The sequence below is a fragment of the Rhinolophus hipposideros genome (assembly GCF_964194185.1).
Source record: "Rhinolophus hipposideros genome assembly, chromosome: 3".
NCBI lineage: Eukaryota > Metazoa > Chordata > Mammalia > Chiroptera > Rhinolophidae > Rhinolophus > Rhinolophus hipposideros.
The window spans coordinates 41,142,658-41,164,789 of record NC_138049.1 but is presented as its reverse complement, the minus strand read 5'-3'; the positions used below and the strand labels follow the sequence as shown (position 1 = coordinate 41,164,789).

The 22,132-nt window shown below is 34.5% G+C and overlaps 1 protein-coding gene across 1 annotated transcript; it reads left to right on the top strand.

Annotated features, from left to right (window-relative positions):
• The first annotated feature begins 5,072 nt into the window (after positions 1–5,072).
• LOC308492697 (amine sulfotransferase-like) lies at positions 5,073–21,929 on the top strand. The gene is made up of 6 exons (XM_081037919.1): positions 5,073–6,034; positions 7,858–8,066; positions 11,580–11,706; positions 13,835–13,929; positions 19,863–20,049; positions 21,469–21,929. The coding sequence occupies exons 1-6, from the start codon at positions 5,893–5,895 to the stop codon at positions 21,588–21,590; spliced, it is 882 nt and encodes a 293-aa protein (XP_080894045.1). The 5' UTR covers positions 5,073–5,892; the 3' UTR covers positions 21,591–21,929.
• Positions 21,930–22,132: the final 203 nt, after the last annotated feature.

The following is a 22,132-nucleotide window of genomic DNA, read 5'->3' as shown; positions in this document are numbered from 1 at the left end:
GCCTTTCAAACTCTTCCAAAAAGTTAATGAGGAGAGAATACTTCTAAACTCATTCTACAAAGATAGCATTACCCAGATTTGCAAAACAAATTCAAGAACACATTAAAAGGTTTATACACCATGACCAAGTGGGATTTGTCTGTGGGATGCAATGATGGTTCAATGTACACAAATAATTAAATGTAATATAAAACATCAATAAAATGGATGATAAAAATTACATGTGACCATCTCAATAGATGCAGGCAGCCTTCTCTATGAGACAGAAGTAGTGAATCGACAGAGGTATAGGTGAGCTATTCAGAAAAAGAGGTGATGAAATGTTATACTCCACAGATTTATTTTAACAAAGGAGAACAGTAAACAACCCAACAGGAATATCTGCATTTTGTTGAGTCTGTCATTCTTGTGATTATGAACACAAGGAGCCTGAACAAAGTGTTTACTGACTATTTATTCTATACTAGATCCTGAATTTATATGGAGACAATATTAGTCCCTACCCTCAAGGAAATTAAAGCAGACACCCAAAATTATTTTACAACCATTGCAATGAATATAAATTAGATAAGTAAGAGAAAGTGAACAATATAAGGCATCAAATTAGAAAGTTGTTCTAATTTATTGTAATAAAATTTGGACATAAGGATTAAAATTAGTAGTGGGAATGGATTCCAAGAAAAGCTATCTTTACAATTGTGTACCTAGCACACAGTATTTCCACTATTTTACAGTTGTGGAAACTGAAAAATAGGAAGGTTAAATAACCTGCCATGTAATTAGTAATTCATTGATCTGAGATTAGGCACCAAGGCTGTTCTTCACATGAAGCTTATGTGGTTCTTATTTACTACATAATCCCTGGTCCTGAACATACACATGACAGTCAGGGAGAACTTTGTCCCCAATGCCCACAGTTCTCACCTCTTTCTTTGTCTTATACCCATATCCTCCCCATCAGGTGATGGATGGGAGAATTGTAACTCCTCCAAATTCTCAATTAATATTCATTTCATATATTATGCCTTTATATAAAACCAAAGAGCTATTAAAAATACGTTTTTGTGAGTCACTAGAAGATCTCAACTGGTTTGATCTGGCGGAAGAACCAGGGAACATGAAGATAGTTCTATAGAGATCATCCAATCTGAAGAACAGACAGACAAAAGAATGAAAACACTGAACAGATCCTCAAAGACTTGTGGAAATTAGTAAGCATACTAATAATAAGGAAGAGGAAAGCTAAAAAGGCAGGGAAAAGTGTTTGAAGAAATTGTGTCTAAAAACTTTCTATCTTTGCTGAAAACCATTAATTTACACAGCCATGAAGCTCAGCAAACAGGCAGGATAAACATGAATAGATCTACACCTAGGCATATTACAGTCAAACTACTGAAACACAAGTTTTAGGATTGTTTCTTCTATTTCTGTGAAGAATGCCCGTGGTGTTTTGATGGGGATTGTATGGAATTGCTAGGTATCTTTGGGTAGTATAGGCATTTTAATGACATTAATTCATCTGATCCACAAATATAGGAGTCCTCCCACTTGTTTGTATCTTTGATTTCTGTCTGTAAAGTCTTGTAGATTTCATTGTACAGCTTTTTCACTTCCCAAATCCTGCTTGGTCGTGGAGTATAAAACTTGCAATGTGTTCTTGAATTTGTTTTGCAAATCTGGGTAATGCTGTCATTGTAGAATGAGTTTAGAAGTATTCCCTCCTCCTTAACTATTTAGAAGAGTTTGAAAGGCATTATTGTTAATCGCGTTTTTGGTGTTTTTTTTTTTTTTTAATTTGGTAGACTTCATAAGTGAAGCCATCTGGTCCTGGGTTTTGCTGTGTTAGTAGGTTTTTGATCACTGATTCAGTCTCTTTCCTCATTATTGGTGTGTTCAGATTTTCTATTTCTTCCTGATTCAGCCTTGATAGGTTGTGTGTTTCTAGATGTACTGATTTCTTCTAATTTACGTACTTTGTTGTCATATGATTGTTCTGATTATAGTAGTCCCACATGATCCTGTGTATTTCTGTAGTAGCATTTGTAATGTCCCCTCTTTCATTTCCATTTGTTTGGTTGTTTCTTTGTTTGTGTCTTCTCTCTTATTCTCAGTCAGTCCAGCTAAAGTTTTGTCAATTTTGTTTACCTTCTTGAGGGACCAACTCTTAGTTTTGTTGTTTTATTCTACTGTCTTTTGATCTTTATGTCATGTATTACCACTCGGGTTCTGTATTGTCTGCTTTCTTCCGTTTCTTAACTTTTGGCTTAAGTTGTTCTTCTTTATCTAGTTCCTTGTGGTGTAAAGTATTTTTGATCTCTTTCTAATTTCTTAATACATGTGTTATGTTATAAAGTTTCCTTTAGAACTTTTTTGTTGCATCATGTAATATATAATACATTTCCTTTTTCATTTGTTTTTAATTTATTCTTCTTTATTTACTTTTTGATTTCTTCTTGTCCCACTGGATATTCAGAATATACCTAAGATTTCACAAAGCATTGACAGTTCCATGGAAACAAAAAGTTCAGTAATATTTTTAATCGCTAGATGTAGCATGTCATTGTTTGGTATGGAAAGGAGGAAGCTAAAACAATTCCTCCCGTCACAGATGCAGTTCCATTACTGCAGAGTGGTCTAGCCAGGGAGAACAGGAAAAACTCTCAAGGATCTTAAAAGGCCCCTAAAGCATTTAGTTCAATGAAAATTTGTATTGTGGAATCAGAAATCCTTGGCCGAGTTATTCATTTTAGTAACTAGTTTGCTCTCATTAATTTTTCTTATCAGTCTGTGCACTGCTCACAAAAGAGATTATTGCGTTGTTTAGAAAAAATGACATGAAACAAGAGATAGGCTAACCATTTACAAGCCTAAACTACCCCCAGCTTAAACTGTATTTACTTACCGGTGAACATTTGTACATTACAAGGATTAAAAATCTCTCCCCTAGGATCAACTGTGTTTAGTGGAAACTGAGAATCATAACCAAAGAGCAGCTGATGTAGGTAACAGATGATTGAAAAATGGGAGAAATGTCTAAGGGAGATGTTAGATCAGGTCTGAGATATGTTTCAGTTATTGGAGAAGGCAAAAAAGATGGGATCAGTCTTCTGTAATGACTACTTAAAAAAGAAAAGAAAACAGGAGTGGAAGGACATTATAGACGATCCTGGACATTTTGCATAAGGAATTTAAATACTCTTCTGAGTTTATAAGGCTCTTTGAATTTTCCATAGCCATTGCCAGTTTTACATAGGGTAGTTCAAATAAAAACCTGAAGAAGGAACACCAATCTTCTGAGATAGGTAATAAAAGATTTTACTAACCATCCTTCATGCCCAAGGAATATGTTCCAGTAGCTTTCAAATATACCTTCTTGTTTGTTGTATAGTTTCCAAAGTTAAGTAAATATAACTACTGGACACATGCTGTTCTCTTTAGTATCCCTGCAAATTTTGAATCCTTTGCTTTTTCTGGAGCAATCAGATATTTATTTCCTAATAACAACAAATTCTTACGTAATTTATTCATCAAATATACCTTCTTGTTTGTTGTATAGTTTCCAAAGTTAAGTAAATATAACTACTGGACACATGCTGTTCTCTTTAGTATCCCTGCAAATTTTGAACCCTTTGCTTTTTCTGGAGCAATCAGATATTTATTTCCTAATAACAACAAATTCTTACGTAATTTATTCATCCAAATTGAGTGATCTGCTGATTTTCTAGAATACTACTCATTGGTCAAGACAAACTCTGTAGGGAGTATTTATTTCTCAGCAACAACACATCATTCCCTGTCATCTATAAATTATATCAGAAGTGGATTCTGTTTCATCAGTTGACCTACGAACAGTAAGTAGCTAAAGGGGAGACTTTGATCCTCTTTCAAGTCTCTTTCTCTTCAGCATACAATGTGTTTTTTCTCCTCAATTTTCTGTTTTTCGTCCTTTTCTGTTGGACTTCTTGCAAGAATATGAGGGAAAGACATGACTTCCTTTCTCTTTTATACATTCACTTTCTCCTATATATATGAAGGAGATGCCAACAATGTATGACTGGCCAATGCCGAGATCTATGAATTCATCTCACACTACACTCTTTCCCTTGTTTCTGTGACAAGACAGCTTAAATTTCTTTCTCTGCTGTGACTGTACAAAGTAGACTAAAGATAATAAGTAGCAAAAAATTAGTGCTTTCAGAATGTGTTTGAGGGCTGCTAACACTCTTCTTTTGTCTGCATCAAGAATTTCTGTAAAAGGTGCTATCTGTGGGGGTAGGATGGGTAGCATTGTCCGGTGATTCTAGTAAAATCACCAGAAACCTGGATGATTCTAATGCAAGTGATTTTCTACTCTTACTCAGCAAAATTCTAACCTCTGATTTTCCTCTGTGGGTCAGGTGATTTAGATTGTTTGTAAAGGAATTAAACGTTCTTGACATGCAATTTAGACAAAGCCACATCTGCAACTTTTAACAAATTCATTTTCTTGGTGTGCACAGAAATTTTTAAAAAGTGTATAACTGAAATATATATTGGTTCTAAACTTAATGGAATTAGAACTTCTGGGATTCCCTCATCTATTTCACATTCAAGAATAGATTTCTCAGGTGGAGATAATAAAATATTTGCCAGGTCCAATTTTTGAACAGGTACATCTTTAGACTATTTGCTTCCTAGTTTTATTTTGACTGTCTTATTTAGATTTATTTAGGTTTCTGATAAAAATTCCATTGGAAAATATAATAACATCCATACAATAGATATTGGGGCAGTATCTCCAAAGTAATACCACTTGTGGGGACAGAGCTCCAGAGAGCAGTTTCCAGGTCCCGGCCTCACGCGGAAAGGTGCTGGCTCAGGTAGTAAATGGCCATCAACTGTGAGCTATATATAGCTGTGGTTAGTTGGCCGACAGCTATAACCCGTGAGGCATTGGCCACTAATATAACTGCTGTGGCTACGTTAGCAGAGGAGTGGGGGCTAGCAAGAAGGTGGTAGCTGGCAAGCGCGGATTGCAGTTAGCATGGCAGAATGCAATTAGCCAGGGGTTGGTTGGTTGGCAGAGAAGTGGATGATGGGTTGCGGATTGTGTGGCACCTGCTTCCTGTGTTTCCGGCCCAGCCGCCAGCGAGACTGTAGTGGCGTGTGTAGTGATGTTTGTGGCTCCGTGGGTGTTCCTTTTTGGCCTCGCCATGGCCTGCGTTCTTGTGTGGGGAGCGCGACCGGAGACCCCGCATGACACACTGCATGACACCACTGGTATTACTATGCAGAGCACATTCCAGAATTCATTTGAAATAGCACACACATCCTAAAGCCTTAGAAGTTTTTCAGAGAAAGCAGATTATTTCTGTTCCAGAAAAAAAAAGAGAGAGAGAAATAAAAAGTACATTCATTGAAGAAGTTCCTATTTATATAACAATGAAAAAGAAAGTGAAGACTAAAAATATGAAATACTAAGAAACTGTATTAGGTCAAGTGATTGAAAGCACAAACTCTGAGGTCAAATCATCTGGCGTCAAATCCTGCCAGGTCTGCTAACTGGGCAACCCTGAACAACTTGCTGAACCTCCTGTGCCACATTTTCCTCAGCTGTATGTTTGGAGTCATGCTAATGTCTCCATCATGGGGTTTTAGGCAAAGCTGTTTAGCTTTTTAGTATCTTAGTTTCCTCATCTTTACAATAGTGATAATACCTCCAGCAACGTTTGGTTGCTGTGAAGATTAAATGACTTATATATGCAAGCTGTTTAGTATGGTATGTGTTAATACATATATGACATTTAAAAGGGGCTTGGCACATATTGAGCACTCAGTAAGTGTTCGTCATTATTATAAAGTATTAAGAACTTTAAAATAATTTAATCTGTTCTTACTTGTAGGTGAATAATTATGGACAACACTGACCAATACTTATTGAACTTTAAAGGCTATAATTTTGAATTACCTATCGTTGATGTTGACTTTCTAGAAAATCTAGAAGATTTTGAAATTAGAGATGATGATGTCTTCGTAGTTACGTATCCCAAATCTGGTAAGTTTGAGGAGTGGGCCACCTGCATCCGTCTTCACTCTGGTTTGATAATACATGTGTACAAATGTGCACTTTTCCCAGACAAAATGGTAGCCCAGTCTACATTTAGACAACCACCTAGGATTAGAAAATTAAATAAATCTCAAATCTTTGTATGTATTTGAAATGCATATGTTGTCATTTCTGATGGTACATATGAAGAATCCAAATATTGAGCGAAGAGCAGATACTTAGTAAGTGCTGAACTAATTGGCTTTCTCTGAGAATGAAAGAAAATATATTTAAAAACCCAGTAGGATTTTTGTTAACAGCACATCTCAGTTAGAACTAATTCCTAATAAGCTTTTCAATTACTCTGTTTTGTATTTCCCTATAATAATGACATAGTTTTGAACTAATTGATCTAAAAAAAAAGCTGACTTTTTAAATATTGGAACAAGGCGATTGGTGCTCCTAAATCAACGTGTACAATGGTTCATGTTTCTCAAAGATACACTGGAGTGTAAGTCAATACAAAAAAACTTATTTCTGATTTTCATGAAAATACTCCAGTCCCTCCCTTTCACCATCTACTTTGAAATTAATGACCTCGTTTACTTTCCCCAAATTAGTAATGAAATGTTTTTTCCATGAATTCTTCTATTCTGCAAAATTTATCAGCACATCTGATATTGGTATTTTGTTTTCCCCTCCCGTAGATGTTGGTGGCATCTGTTTTTTATTTGCTTCATTTTAGGCTAAGCACTGCAGCCCATGAGAGTCTTTCCTTTACCCTTAATCTAGCCCAAGTGTTTGGGACACCAAACATCAGTGCTCAGTCCAGGCTCCTGGGCTCTTACTCATCTTGGAGAGGAGATTAGGAACTGTCCCCAGGAGTCGCCATAAATTTTATCAAATTTACTATGTCTCAGTAGTTGAGTCGTAACAATTACAAGATTGTTGACATCTCACATCCTTTTAGAATGTCGATTGTATATTCACGAACATAGATGTAGAAATGCTAAACCAAGTATAAGCAAAAGAAACCTAGCAATGTTAAAAAAAAATGCAAGGTGGGCTTCTTTCAAGCCATGATTGGTTTAAAAATATATTACTGTAATTCACCCACATTACTAGAATGTAAGAGAAAGCCTAGTTATCATCTCAATAGATGCAGAACAAGCATTTAATAAAATTCAGCACATATTCATAATGGAAACTATTAACCAACTAGCGGAAAAAATTAGCTTCTTTAACTTCATAAACAGTATTTACCAAAAACTAACACAGACATCTTATGCAATAGTGAAACATTTAAAATATCACATTTAAAATCAAGTACAAGACAAGAATGTCTGCTATCAGTACTTTGATTCAGTGTGTGAGAAAACCTAGTCTACACAGTTTTTAAAAAATGGGGGCTTTAGGGGATGGGAAGGGGACTTCAGATGTTAATTTGTCTGTCTGTACTTTTACAGATCAGGCTTTAAAAAAGGAGGGAAAGGAATGAGAAACAAAGGTAGCCGCAGAAAATCAGTCTAATGGAAGTGAACACGAATGTAGGAAACAGAAAGAGGTGAAGGATTAATCTCAATTGCTGCTAGCATGAAATCAGAAAAACCACAGCTCTTTCCAAGTAAAAGAACAACGAAGAGCATTTGATTTTGTCTTTACTCATTGTAATGCAAAATACAAACAAAAAAGTTAGATAAATTTCCTTGGCATACTTAGAATGGTTTAAGAAAAAAAAACTCCAAATGATTTTGAGATATGTGGTTTCATTTTTGACATCTTTTTATAGAAAATTAATTCAGAATTAAAAACAAGATGATTTACTTTTACAGGTACCATCTGGGCTCAGCAGATATTAAGCTTGATATACTTTGAGGGACATCGTAGCAGAATGGAAATTGTGAAAACGATTGACAGAGTTCCCTTCCTCGAATACAACATACACAAAATGGACTTTCTTGCGAGACCATCCCCTCGCCTCTTCTCTACCCACCTCCCATATTATTTAGTACCGAAAGGTCTCAAGAGCAAAAAAGCTAAGGTATGTCATAGAATTAGCTTATGGACCTTTGGCACGAACAAAAATACTTTCTTCAAATATTTTTTCCAGCTCCACTTATCCACATTCTTTTAAATGTTATGATTATAATTTTTATGATATTGTTTTACACATCATAAAAATTGGAATCCATAAATATATATGGAATTATAATCCATAAATATATATGGAATTATAAGTATATACGTAAGTTAGGGCACAGCACACATTGCATGCAGTGTATTTATAACGTACAATAGAAATTCCTTTATATCAGCACATAAAATTCTGTTTTTTTTAACGGTTTAGTAGAATTTTATTGTATGGTTATACAATATTGAATGTGTATTGATGGACAGGTAGGTTGCAGCACATGTATATATCACATTGCAATAAACATCTTATAGATCTTTAAACTCTTTTCATATAGTGAAATGTTTCCCTAAAAGTGGACTTTTCACTTTAAAGTGTCCAATTATTTTAAAAGTTAGTAAATATTAGCTACTTGCCTTCTATAATGTATTAATTTACACTTGTTCAAATAGTATATAAGAATGTTTTTTGCTCAAACGGTACCAGTGATTGGAATTATCAATCTTTGCTAATGTGCAAGTTAAAAACTTCTCATTCTTGAGAAATTTGCAGCCCTTTTGGTTTTAATCACTTGAGCGTCTTTTTATAGATGTCTAGCCCTTGAAATATCCTTATTCTTTGCCCACTTTTCTTTAGCTCGTCTTTTATTTACTGTTTTGTAGATGTATTTATGTGGGACAAATATTTTTCCCGTCAATAGTTTACCTTTAAAGATTATTGTATTTTAATTTTATATAACCAATTTTAATTTTATAGAACCAATCTATCAATCTTTCCTTCGTAGATTCTAATACTTGTGTGTTGTAAGAAAACACTTCCCCACGAAAAAGATTATGCAAATGTTCTCCAGGTTTTTTTCTAATTAACTGTGTGTTTTTATTTTTTACATTTAATTATAAGTTATATCTGATACTGTATGTGATTTGAAATATGACTATTGCATATTTGGGTGAGGTAGTTGCCAGTTGATCCAATATGACTTGTTTAAGCATTTACTCTTCCCCTATTATTTTAAAGTCTATATTTTGATATAGTAAGTTTCTACCGTCCCTTCTTCTGATTCTAGACTCTTCATTCCAAAAATTAATACGTGGGAGCTCTTCACTGTTTTAAATATCGTAACTGATAACAAAGCCCCACCAACTTTATTTTTTGATATGTTCATTCCCCCAATGATTTTTAGCTGTTGATTGGAATTGATTAAACATCTAGAGATTAATCTTGGGACAAACATTAAAATTGCAATATTGCAACATTCCTTCCAGCATCATTCTATTTCTCTTTATTTATCAGGTCTACTTTCTTGTCCATTAAATATGCTGTTATTCTTTGTATGCTTCATACACATTTTTCCCTGAATTTCCCGGTGTTTTATTTTTTTGGCTAATTCGAATTTTAATTTTTTTCACTATTGTTTTTTCTAGTTATTGCTGTTGCAAAGAAAAAAGTATTAGGATGTACTATCGTCAAGTAATGGTGTAGATGAGTGCTAATTCTTGAAATTCATTAACAAGTTTTACGGTCAATTGCGTGGTCAATATTTTTAATATGTCCCATGACTACTTGAGAAAATGGTGTGTATTCTCTGTGTGGGGTAACAAACACACACATATAAAATAAACTTTGTTAAATGATTGTGCCAATTTATTTTGGTAATTCTTTTATCCTTATGTAAAAGGTAACTGAGTATAAATCTTCCACTATGATGGTTGCTATATCAAAATCTTTACAGACTTAATAGAATTTGTGTCATTCAAGATATCCTAATATGTTGCTCAGTATACGAAGATTTCTGTTCTGTTGGTCATTGGGAACAAATTTTATGTTGTCCTGTGAAATCCTTTGGCCTTAAATTTTACTTAACTTTATATTGTCACTTGTTTTCTTTTTTCCTGGGGTTTTGCCATATGCCTTTGTTTGTTCCAGATTTCAAATATGATTTTTCCACTGCTGTATGATTTTTCAAGTTGTGTAAATTATTCTATCTATCAGATCTATGATGTCCCTTCACTGAATAATCAGGTTATGCCAATTATTTTATTATTATAATATGTGGTGCTAGGAATATTCGTGAGCGTGTCTTCTGGTGCACACCTATATGAGCTTCCCTAGAGTGTATGGCCAAAAATAGAATTGCAAAGTCAACAGAAGTATTCAACTTTATAAAATGATGTTATTTTTTAAAACAGCAGTTGTATCTGTTTATGCTGAAATCAGCGATGTATGAGTTTTTATTTTTCTCCTAGAAAGTTTTTTATCAGCCTTTTTAACATCCATTAATTATAAAATGGTATCTCAAACTGCTTTGAGTTTGTATTTCCCTAATCAATAATGAGATAAAGCACTTTTTGATATGTTTATTGTTGGCCATAATTATTCTCGTTCTGCGAAAGTTTCATTTTCTTGTTTGGCTTTTTCTTATTGTTTTATATATATTCTGGATGTTATTCAGTTATTGGTGATATCTGTTGCTTCTCTCATGTGTTATTACTTTTTGTAATTTTATGGTATATCTATCTATCTATATATATAGATAGATAGATAGATAGATACATTTAATAAATTTTATTGGGAAATATTGGGGAACAGTGTGTTTCTCCAAGGCCCATCAGCTCCAAGTAGTTGTCCTTCAATATAGTTGTGGAGGACGCAAGTCCAAGTCCAGTTGCCATTTTCAATCTCAGTTGCAGGGGGCAGAGCCCACCATCCCATTCAAGAATTGAACCAGCAACTTTGTTTCTGAGAGCTCGTGCTCTAACCAACTAAGCCAGCCAGCCGTCCCTTTTACAGTAAATTTTTGAAGAACAGCATTCTTAAAATTTTAATGTAGTTGAATTCTAGTCAGTTTTGACTAAAAAAAAGCGTTTTTTTCTGTTTAGAAAATCCTTTTCTTCTCCAAAACTGAGAATATATTCTTTACTTATTAATATTTGAAAGTTTTACTTCATACTGAAATCCTCAATCCATTTATAAATTTTTTTTATGTATGGTGTGAGGTATGAGGTAGAATTCTATTTCCTTTTTTTTTCCTACATGGATAATTGTTTGCTAACATTATCTGTTTAATAGTATTTCCTTTTTCACTGATCTCCAATGCTATTTGGTTGTATATCCATTATTATTTAATGTCCACACAGAGTAAATGGAAACAGCTTCTGTGCAAGGTAATTTACCATATTAATCAACCTTACAAATAAATAATTTTACTATTAGAAGTTTGTCCTTATGTGTGTACATGTGAAACGTCATGTGAATAAAATTATTTATTTCAGCATCTTTGTAATGGCAAAAATTGGGCATAACCTAAATTTCCACGAATAGTAGGCTGGATGAAACAACTAATTATGCATTCACATAATGAAACATTATACATTATTCTATAAACCAAGAATTATTAAAACTGTTTTACTGTTCCCCCTGCAGATTATTTACATCTACAGAAACCCCAAGGATGTTTTGACCTCATACTTTCATTTTTCAAATTTGGTGGCTACAATACCAGCTGCAAATAATATGGAAGAATTTTTGGGAACCTTTCTAGATGGAAAAGGTAACCATGAATTTATTTACATAAGCAACATGTTTATGAGTCAATGTTGCCATTTAGCCAAATTCTCAAAATATGGGAACATATTTTAGGGAGATGGACAGAGTAATATGGACAGACATATTTTAGGAGCTGGAATGCACATAAATGTTACTATTCTGTCAGTTTAATTTGCTACTCAGTGGCTTTTTTATTCTCACCAGGACCAATCTGGGATTGTATGCAAAAGCATATTGTTTAAGAAATATTTTGACTTTGTCATAAGAGAGCTACAATGGTCTAACAATTCAAACTATTTAGAATCTTGCGTTCCAGAACAGCGAATGTTCAAAGTGCGTGTAATTTTTGTGTTCTGTCATGGACTTATGGTAGATCTTGTCTGACAATGGTGGAATTTTCATTTTAACCCTGAGGAGGATAAATTGATTCAAAAAGCTTGTCGAATGTGGAATTGGTGCTGTCACTCATTTAGAAGATTATACTCAGTTTCCATCTCAATGTCGATAGCTGAGGTTGCTCTCCAGGGATCTTAAAATAGACAATAAAAGGAGTAATAAAAACATGTTTTCAAGTGGAAGAGGAGGAAAAGTAAAGGGCCTCCCAGAAAGAAATCTTCCAAGTTAGTTCTTTGGGGATCTTATTTCTTTTTTTTTTATTAATTTTATTGGGGTGACAATTGTTAGTAAATTTACATAGATTTCAGGTGTACAATTCTGTATTACATCGTCTATAAATCCCATTGTGTGTTCACCACCCAGAGTCAGTTCTCCTTCCATCACCATATATTTGATCCCCTTTACCCTCATCACCCACCCCCCACCCCCTTACCCTCTGGTAACCACTAAATTATTGTCTGTGTCTATGAGTTTTTGTTTCTCATTTGTTTGTCTTGTTCTTTTTGTTTTATATACCACATATCAGTGAAATCATAGGGTTCTCTGCTTTTTCTGTCTGACTTATTTCACTTAGCATTATTCTCTCGAGATCCATCCATGTTGTCACAAATGCTCCTATATCATCTTTCCTTAACGCCGAATAGTATTCCATTGTGTATATGTACCACAACTTCTTTATCCATTCATCTATCAAAGGACATTTTGGTTGTTTCCATGTCTTGGCCACCGTAAACAAAGCTGCAATGAACATTGGCGTACACGTGTCTCTATAGAGAAATGCTTTTATATTTTTTGGGTAGATACCCAGGAGAGCGATTGCTGGGTCATATGGTAATTCTATTCGTAATTTCTTGAGGAACCTCCACACTGCCTTCCATAGCGGCTGCACCAGTCTGCATTCCCACCAACAGTGTATGAGAGTTCCTTTTTCTCCACAGCCTCTCCAACACTTGTTACTATTTGTTTTGTTGATGAAAGCCATTCTGACTGGGGTGAGGTGATATCTCATTGTGGTTTTCATTTGCATTTCTCTGATGATTAGCGATGTTGAGCATTTTTTCATATGTCTATTTGCCATTTGTATATCCTCTTTGGAGAAATGTCTCTTCAGGTCCTCTGTCCATTTTTCAATTGGGTTGTTTGTTTTTTTGTTGTTGAGTTTCATGAGTTCCTTGTATGTTTTGGATATTAGCCCCTTATCAGAGGAACTGTTTGCGAAAATCTTCTCCCATTCAGTTGGTTGCCTCATTATTTTGTCAATAGTTTCTTTTGCTGTGCAGAAGCTTTTCAGTTTCATATAATCCCATTTGTTTATTTTAGTTTTTACTTCCATTGCCTTTGGAGTCAAATTCATAAAATGCTCTTTGAACCCAAGGTCCATAAGTTTAGTACCTATGTTTTCTTCAATGCAGTTTATTGTGTCAGGTCTTATGCTTAAGTCTTTGATCCATTTTGAATTAATTTTGGTACATGGTGACAGATAGCAGTCCAGTTTCATTATTTTGCACGTAGCTGGGATCTTATTTCTTAATTGCTGCTTTCCTACATACGCAGGAAAGGTTTCCATCAATCATGTCATTGTTCCCAAAACACCATTTTTAAAAGGTAACATAAATGTCCAGTGGTACAAACTTGATTTGTATTTCTGAGGATTCAGAACAGAAAAGGAAGTCTATAGTCTGCTGTTCAATAAGTGCAACATCTTTAACCTTGTTACGTATTAACTTTTCCCCCAGTGGTAGGAAGCCTTTGGTTTGATCACATCAGAAACTGGTACAAGTACAGACACGACTTCAATATTCTGTTCATGATGTATGAGGAAATGAAAATGGTAAGAGGAGAACGTTATTTTTTAAAATTATTTCTTTGAAGCCCTTTTTTATCTTAGCTTTAAAGAACCACATTTTACTAGTAGTTTGCTACCTAACTACTTCTCAGGCTTTTTTAGAGCTTTCTAATTTCCTGCCCATCCCTAATGACTGGTCTTCCTTGGGCTCTCTTGTCACTGCATGGTCATCTTTTCTGGTTCCTTTCCATGTAACCATCTGTAGCAATAAAGGCGAACTCACTCATGTAGAGCTTAAAAAAGAGAAAGGTCACGGGGAAACGCTGGGGTGAGAAGCCATTAAAAGAAGGCTAATTAGCCAGAGGTGATTTGGGCCCTGTGATGCTAGTTCTTCCAATATTTTAAGAGAATCTTGAAATGTAACTTTCATGTGAAATCACATGTTTACATGCTTGCATGCAATCAAAATTGTCTTAATACATTGTGTAAACCGCACAAAACACATGTGAAGTTCAGTGTTTTGTGATCTTTGATTAATATGTTGATTCACTGCTACATAATTTATTCATTCATTTAGTCAAACTTATTAAATGCCTACTATGTGACAGACACTAAATCACAAGACAAAGAGGATTGAAACCACTATTTATGTAATTTATAATCCAGCAGGGAACATAAGTATTCACAAAGTAGGTATATATAATTCAAAACTGTCACAAGTGTTATTTTTAAAAGTACAGGTACATATCAGTATATGAAACAAGGGGATACGGTATGGTTAAAAGTAATAGGCAATTATTTCTGGAAAAAGTAACATGACAACTTTAAGCTAATAAATGAGTAAATAAAGCAAGTGAGGTAAAAGGGAATTCTAAGCCAAGAAAAGACAATGTACAAATGGCCTGATGCAGTAAAGTGTGTGGCATCTTTGAAGAACTGAAGGAAGAAGTTAAAGAGCTGGTGGAAAAGAGGAAAGATGAAGATAGAGAGGTATGTCAGAGCCAGACTGTGCAGGGTCTGTAGACAATGTTAATGGCAGTGATTTTTTAATCTTAAAAGCAGTAAGGAGCCTTTCAAGATTTATCAGACCAGCAATATGATAGAATTAGTATTTTTATAATATCATTCCCATTAATGTTTTGCAGTGTGATAATAGTAAATATAGGCAAACTAGTTAAAGACCAGTATGCTAATCCGCTGAAATCAATGGTGCTTTTGATTAGACTAGTATAACTGAGACTGGAAAGAATGCAGAATTTTAAGACATATTTAGGAGATGAAAAAGGAAAGGGATTGTATATAGAAAAAAATGAGAAAGACTGATGTGTAGGACACCTCCTGCATTTCTGGTTCATATATCTGTGTAAATAATTGTATTATTCGTGAAAGTACTTAGGGAACACTGAAGCAGGTAAGGCTCACGGTAGAAGATTATGAGGTTGTTTTTGACATGTGGAATTTAAGGTGACTTAGAAGTACTCTAATAAATATATTTGGAAATAAGTGGAACACACAGGTCTGAAGCCCAAAGAGTCTTGGGCTAAAAATATCAATGATATTAACTTAGGCATCATCACTGTATAGAATATAACTGAAACTATGAACATGGATAATATTGAGCGTGGGAAGGGAGAGGGGCACAGCAAGAGGGAGGAAGGAAAATGGGAGGGGGAAGAAGCGGAGGAGGTGAGTAAAGGGGAAGAAGGATCTATTACTGGGAGACCTTAAGATACAAAGTTTGGGTAGAGAGGAATGGGCTCACCAAAGAAACAGAAATGAACAGTCAGTGAGGTAGAAAGGAAAGGAGAACTTTGTGGCAGCATAGAAGTCAAGCGGGTGTGTTAAGAAAGATCTTTAAGATCTTTTTAAGATATTTAAGGCTGCTGAGAAGTCAAGTAAAAAGAGAGTTTAAATGTCCATTAATCTAGTGAGTGGAAAAATAGTATGAGGTATAGTAAATGAGGTTGGGATGGGTTGCGGAATAAGTTGGCGAATCACAAATATATATCACCAGTGAAGGCACATGTACGTATACTGTTAACTATCTTTCAGTATACCAAATTTTATATCTAATATTTGGATTTCAAGCAAATTATGTCCAAAAACTAATTTATCACCACCCAACAAAAGCTGCTGCTTCTCCCATGAAATGCCCTGTAATTCAAGTGACCTAAATCAGAAACCAGGCTTCATAATTAACCCCTGCTTCACCCCGTACTTCATTTCTTCAATCATTCAACAAGTCATGCTAATTTTGTCTGAAAACTTGGTGGAAGATACAACTTAATTCATTCCACATGACCCCTGCCCTAGTCCAGCTCATCTTCATTTTTTGCTTCGTTTCCACAGCAACCTTCCTAATTGGTCTCCGTATCTCCAACCTCACCTAGTCTCCATTTACTCTTTATTCTTCAACCAGAGTTATCCCAAAATACAAATCTGATTCCTTCCCTATTTTCATTTTTTAATTCCTCTGTAAGAATGTGCTCATAACAAAAGCGTTAATAAACAACAAATTTACTGACAATTAGGGCAAAGAGACCACGGAGTAAACTATGCTAAATCTCTTGAATATTCATTCTGTCACCAATGTACTATCACCAGGTACCACTTTTCTCTTGCTTTCCACCAAGTAGCCTATTGTTCATGTATTTTTGATCTAGGTTTTTCACTAAACTTTCAAAAAACAATTTTTTTCAACTATATAATAGGGAGAGAATCTTCTTTCAACTTCCCTTGTCAGGGAAGATACACCTTAGTCAATGTGGGATTTTCTGCTTTACATCTCTTTGTAGAAAAAGATCCCAATTTTCTCAAGCAGTTAGGGATTCATCAATGTTGGTGTCGATGTTGAGGTCTTCCATTGTCTGCTACTTTCCTTGGAAATGTGTTGGCAGTTTTACCTAATACTGTTTATGTCTGGTTCTCCAGTGGTCATTGTATCAGAAACACTCAAAGTCCACTTAGTTTATCTCAGAGGAGTTTGCACATTTCCCACTGATTTGGAGGTTATATCCCTGGGTACATAGTGACGATAAAGAACCATTTACTACTTTATTGTCTCAGGTATCCTGCAGTATATAGTCGGAATAGAGCAGGAATTGCTATACTGTTTAGAGATTCATATTTACATGTAAAAAAATAAATACAGAGAGATTGTTATTATAAAAATAAAGATAAAAGTTATTTGTGGGTGGAAGGCATGGTTTATAATTAGGGAAGGGATATTTTGTAGGGTTTTGGTAATTCTACTTTAATTTTTTTAAGGAACCACCTTCGTAAGTAACTATTCGTAGTACACAGTTTTATATTCCCATTAGTTGTGCATGGATTCCAATTTCTCCACATCCTCATGACCACTTCTTACTTATTTTTTATTAATAGCCATCCTAATAAGTGTGAAGTAGTATCTCCCTGTGGTTTTTTATTTGTGTTTCCTTAATGATTGGTGATTTTGAGTAGTATTCATGTTTTTATTGACCTTTTATGTATCTTATATGCAGAAATATCTACTGAAGAGCTTTGACAATTTCTTAATTGTGTTTTTTGTTTATTTTTGAGTTGTAGTTCGTAAGTACATTGGATATGACCCCTTATCAGATATATGATTTAAAACAGCAATTTCAATAAGATTTTCAAAAATTAAAAATAAATGTCCATCATCAAAGTGCTAAGTTATGAAAAATTTAGTGGATAAATAGAAATAAAATAGGAAATTACAAATTATGGTTTTTAAAATGTAAATTAGAAAGTTCACTACATTCCATGAGTTGCTTTTATACTCTGTTATTTGTGTACTTGATCATAGAAGATTTTAATTTTGAGGTAGCCCATTTTATCTTTTTTTTCCATTTTTCCTGTGCTTTTGTTGTCATAATTAAGAAATTATTGACAAATCAAATGTCATTAAACTTACTTTCCTATGTTTTCTTCTAAGAATTTAATCATTTTAGCTTTTATGTGTAAGTCTCATCCATTTTGAGTTCATTTTTGTATGTTTTTGTAAATGGAATTGTTTTCTTATTTTCTTTTGGGAATCTTCATTGTTACTATGAAGACAGGCGAGTGATTTGGGAGTGTTTGTTTCGTATCCTGCAACTTTGCATTATTTGTTTATTGGTTCTAACAATTGTTCGTGGAATCTTTAGGGTTTTCTATGTAAAATATCATGTTGTATGTGAACACAGATAATGTTACTTCTTCCTTTGAATTTGGATGCCTTTTATTTATTTTTCTTGCCTCATTTCTCCGGCTAGCACTTCATGTATTATGTTGAATACAAGTGGCAAGAATGCGCATCCTTGCCTTGCTCCCAATCTTATTGGAAAGTTTCACAGTCTTTCATCATTGACTATGATATAAACAAGTAGGTATTTGTTATATGGTCTATTTATGTAGAGGCAGTTTTTTTTTCCTTTTCTCTGTTCTTTGTTTTATGAGTGTTTCTGTCATGAAAATGTGACGGATATTGTCAAATGCTTTTTCTGCATCATTTAAGATGATCATGTGTTTCTTTTCCTTTCATTCTGTAAATGTTGTATTATATTAATTAATTTCACATGTTGAAACATCTTTCCATCCCAAGAGTAAATCCGACTTGATCATGGGGTATGCTCCTTCTAATATGTTGTTTAACTTTTTGGTAGTAATGTTTTTTGGGGGGAGGGAGTGGGAAATCTATTTTTTATTTTTTTATTTTTATTAATTTTAATTAAATCTATTGGTGTGACAATGGTGAGTATAATTACATAGGTTTCAAGTGTACATTTCTATAAAATATCATGTATATGTCACTCAAATGTGGATATAAAACTGAAAGCAACAAAGGATCAAGACAAACAAACAAAGAAACAAAAACTCATAGACACAGACAATAGTTTAGTGGTTACCAGAAGTTAAGGGAGAAGACAGGATGGTAGAAGAGGGTCAAATATATGGTGTTGGAAGGAGAAATGACTCTAGGTGTTTTGCCATTACTTTGTCGAGGAGTTTTGCATCTTACCTTTCAGTGGTGATATTGGTCTTTAGTTTTTTTTCCTGTAGTGTTGTTGTCTGGCTTTAGTATCAGGGTAATGCTGGCCTTGTAGAATGAGTTCGGAAGTATTTCCTCCTCATGGATGTTTTTGGAAGAGTTTGAGTAGGATTGATGTTAATTCTTCTTTAAATGTTTGGTAGAAGTCACCAGTGATGCCGCTTAGAACGGGGCTTTTCTTTCTTGCATCCATTTATTGAATTACTTGCTTTACTCTTTCCCACATGAAGTTCTGAACTTAAACAAGCACAGATAACATATTATTGTTCTCTTAAACTTCTCTGAAGCTTATCACAGTTTCAGAAATGTTAGGTCAGCTACGGGCATGGTCAAAGTGGCCAGGAGCCAAGTCAGACCCCTCTGCTAAGTCAGACCCCTCCTCGCATGATGGAAACTGGGGGCCCTGGCATTTCCCCGAAAAGGCATCAGGCCATTCGTGCGATAAACAACTCCGGGAGGCAGCTGCCGATGCCCGATCTGTCTGTGCCGGGGGCCCTGCTCATCTGCCACCTCACTCAGCCAACCCCCACCCCAAAAATGCCTCCCTCGCTCTGCCCTGGGCACGACTTCCCCACCCCGTCTGCGGACCGGTGAACCTCGCCCAGGGGCGCAGAGTAAAGCACTCCCCTTTCTCAACCCGCCTGACTCTCTTAGCCTCATTATCTCGCCACAAGCCTTACAAGAAACATGAGATATCCTAAAAGTGTTGGTTAAATAAATTAATGAGCTATCTTTATAAAAACAAACAGTAGGAAGCTCTACCAAAGCTGACAACCAGAGCACTCATTTTCATAGGAGGAATAGGGAAGCAATATATCCTTGTCAAACTTTAGACTTACAGTAAGTCCAACCACCTTCAGTTTTCCAAAATGTAATTAAGTTGTTGGGCTGTAACTCATGTGTTCCTTATAAACTGAAGAGTTTCTCATACCCACAATTCTTTCAGGACCTCAGAAGTTCTGTGCTTAAAATCAGCCATTTTCTTGAGAAAGAACTGAGTGAAGAGGACGTGGAAGCTGTTGTGAAGCAGGCTACGTTCAAGAACATGAAGTCTGATCCAAATGCAAACTATGACGACGTTATACGTAATGACCTTGGGACAAGAACAAGAGAAGGACATCATATGCGCAAAGGTGATGCTCAGCGGTTTATGAGAGTAAAAGTGTTCAGAGTTCCCTTGATTCCTTGCCCTCTACACTGATTAAGGGGTGCTCCTAAATGTCTTTCCAAGTACTGTCCTTTGGGCCTTAGAGAAAACCAAAGATCCTAACTGAAAATGGCCCTGAAAAGTGTCCCTGAAAACTGAGCAGTTGTTTAGTACTGAGCCTGACACTTGAAACTGATTAGTCAATATTAGGTTCCTACCTTCTAGTATATGTGACCCTACTCTTAAAAGTTTGTTACCGAGTCTCACCTGAAGGTGATGGATGTACGCATATGTGACTAGGACAGCTCCAATTTTTGTTTTCCTTTCTCTTAGTGCATTCTGTAAGTAAACTCCATATGTATTTTGTTGTGGGAGAGGGGTTTGGATTATAGTTATTTCCTCATGTGTCAGATTTCTTCATTGTAAAAGGTAGATTCACCAATTGTGCTACGAATTCAATTATTCAACATGAAAAAGAATTTTACTGTGCTTTTATGACATGCCAGGATTTGTTAAGAATGAATATATTGTTCTCCTGATAGTCCTTAAGTTCAAAATTTTTAAAATTTGATCTTTTTAACATGCATTTTATAAAACATAATTTATATTTTCCTATTTTATTCATATTTATACTCTAAATTATTCATAACTTAGCATTTTGATGATAGAAATTTATTCTTAATTATGAAGACCTTATTGAAATTGCTCTTCACATTGCCATTTTTTAAAAACTGTTTCTTCTTTTGCCCCATTTATTATCAACTTTGACTTCTTAGTATTCAACTCGATCAAATATAAAGCAATTCTCATGCCCATAATAGCTTGCGAACATGCCGATAATAATGTTTAAACAAGAAAATTTGATAGCCGAAAGTGCCAAATCTTCATTAAAAAATCAGCTTAATGATAGTTTCAAACTTCCATCAAGTAAAACCGAAGCTATCGCAGCTCAGAGCACCTTCTGTGACCTTGGTTTTAGTACTTGAAAAATCTTTGGGTCTCATTTTTTTCCATTTTAAAAATGAAGAAATACTGATATTGTAAGGTTGTGTTAAGGATTATATTACATTTTAGATAAAGTTTGCCAAGTACAGTGCCTGGCATTTAGTAAACTATCTATAAAAATTCGAATCTAGTCATATATTTTACTTTTGTTTTTGCTTCTCAATATGGTTACAATTTAATGGTAGCGGTTGATGCAAGTAGGTACGTAAAGAAAGTGGACTTTGGAAGTGTTGTTTCTTAGCTCATTTCTATATAAGGAAAATTGAAGTATATAACATGACATAAAACTAACAGATATTTAGCTTGGCTTGAAGGAGGGATTAAAGCGGGTTGAAGGGAAGTTTTGCTCTGATATTGCTACTTACTCACCTAGAAGCTGATCGTGTGCTTATCCCTCCAGGTGTCATCGGAGACTGGAAAAATTACTTGACAGTGGAGCAAAGTGAAAGATTTGACAGAATATTCCAAAGGAAGATGAAAGATTTTCCCTTGAAGTTCATCTGGGATGTAAATAAGGAGTAGAATCAATGTAAATGAATTCTATAAAAATCTATTTAACTAGAGGGCATATTTTAATATATGTATTAATTTGTTCTCATGCAAATATTAATTATAAAAGTTTAGCAATAAAATAATGAGAAACTATGCTTAGATTAGTTACCATGAGTTTAATGAACACTGAAATTTCAAAAAGTAAAATGATTTTAGAGATAGTCTGCATTGATAGTCTGTATTAAGAAGTGAAAAATAGGAAGCATATAATGTGAATTGCAAATGTCCTGAGTTTTCTGCACTGTGTAATTTTTTAATCTACAATTAAATATAGTATCAAGGAAACATTAAAAATTGTTTTATTATTGTAATTAAATTTTAATTATTTGGTTTAATATCAATATAAGTGTCGCCATAAATAGAGAACTCATGTGTAAGAACATACATCTGTTTAACAATATATCAGGTTACAAAATTGACACTAAAGATAGAAAAATCAAAAATACATTAATTATGTCACAGTTTAATCATTAAGTATTTTGGTGGAACAAATAGTTGTGTTTATAACACAT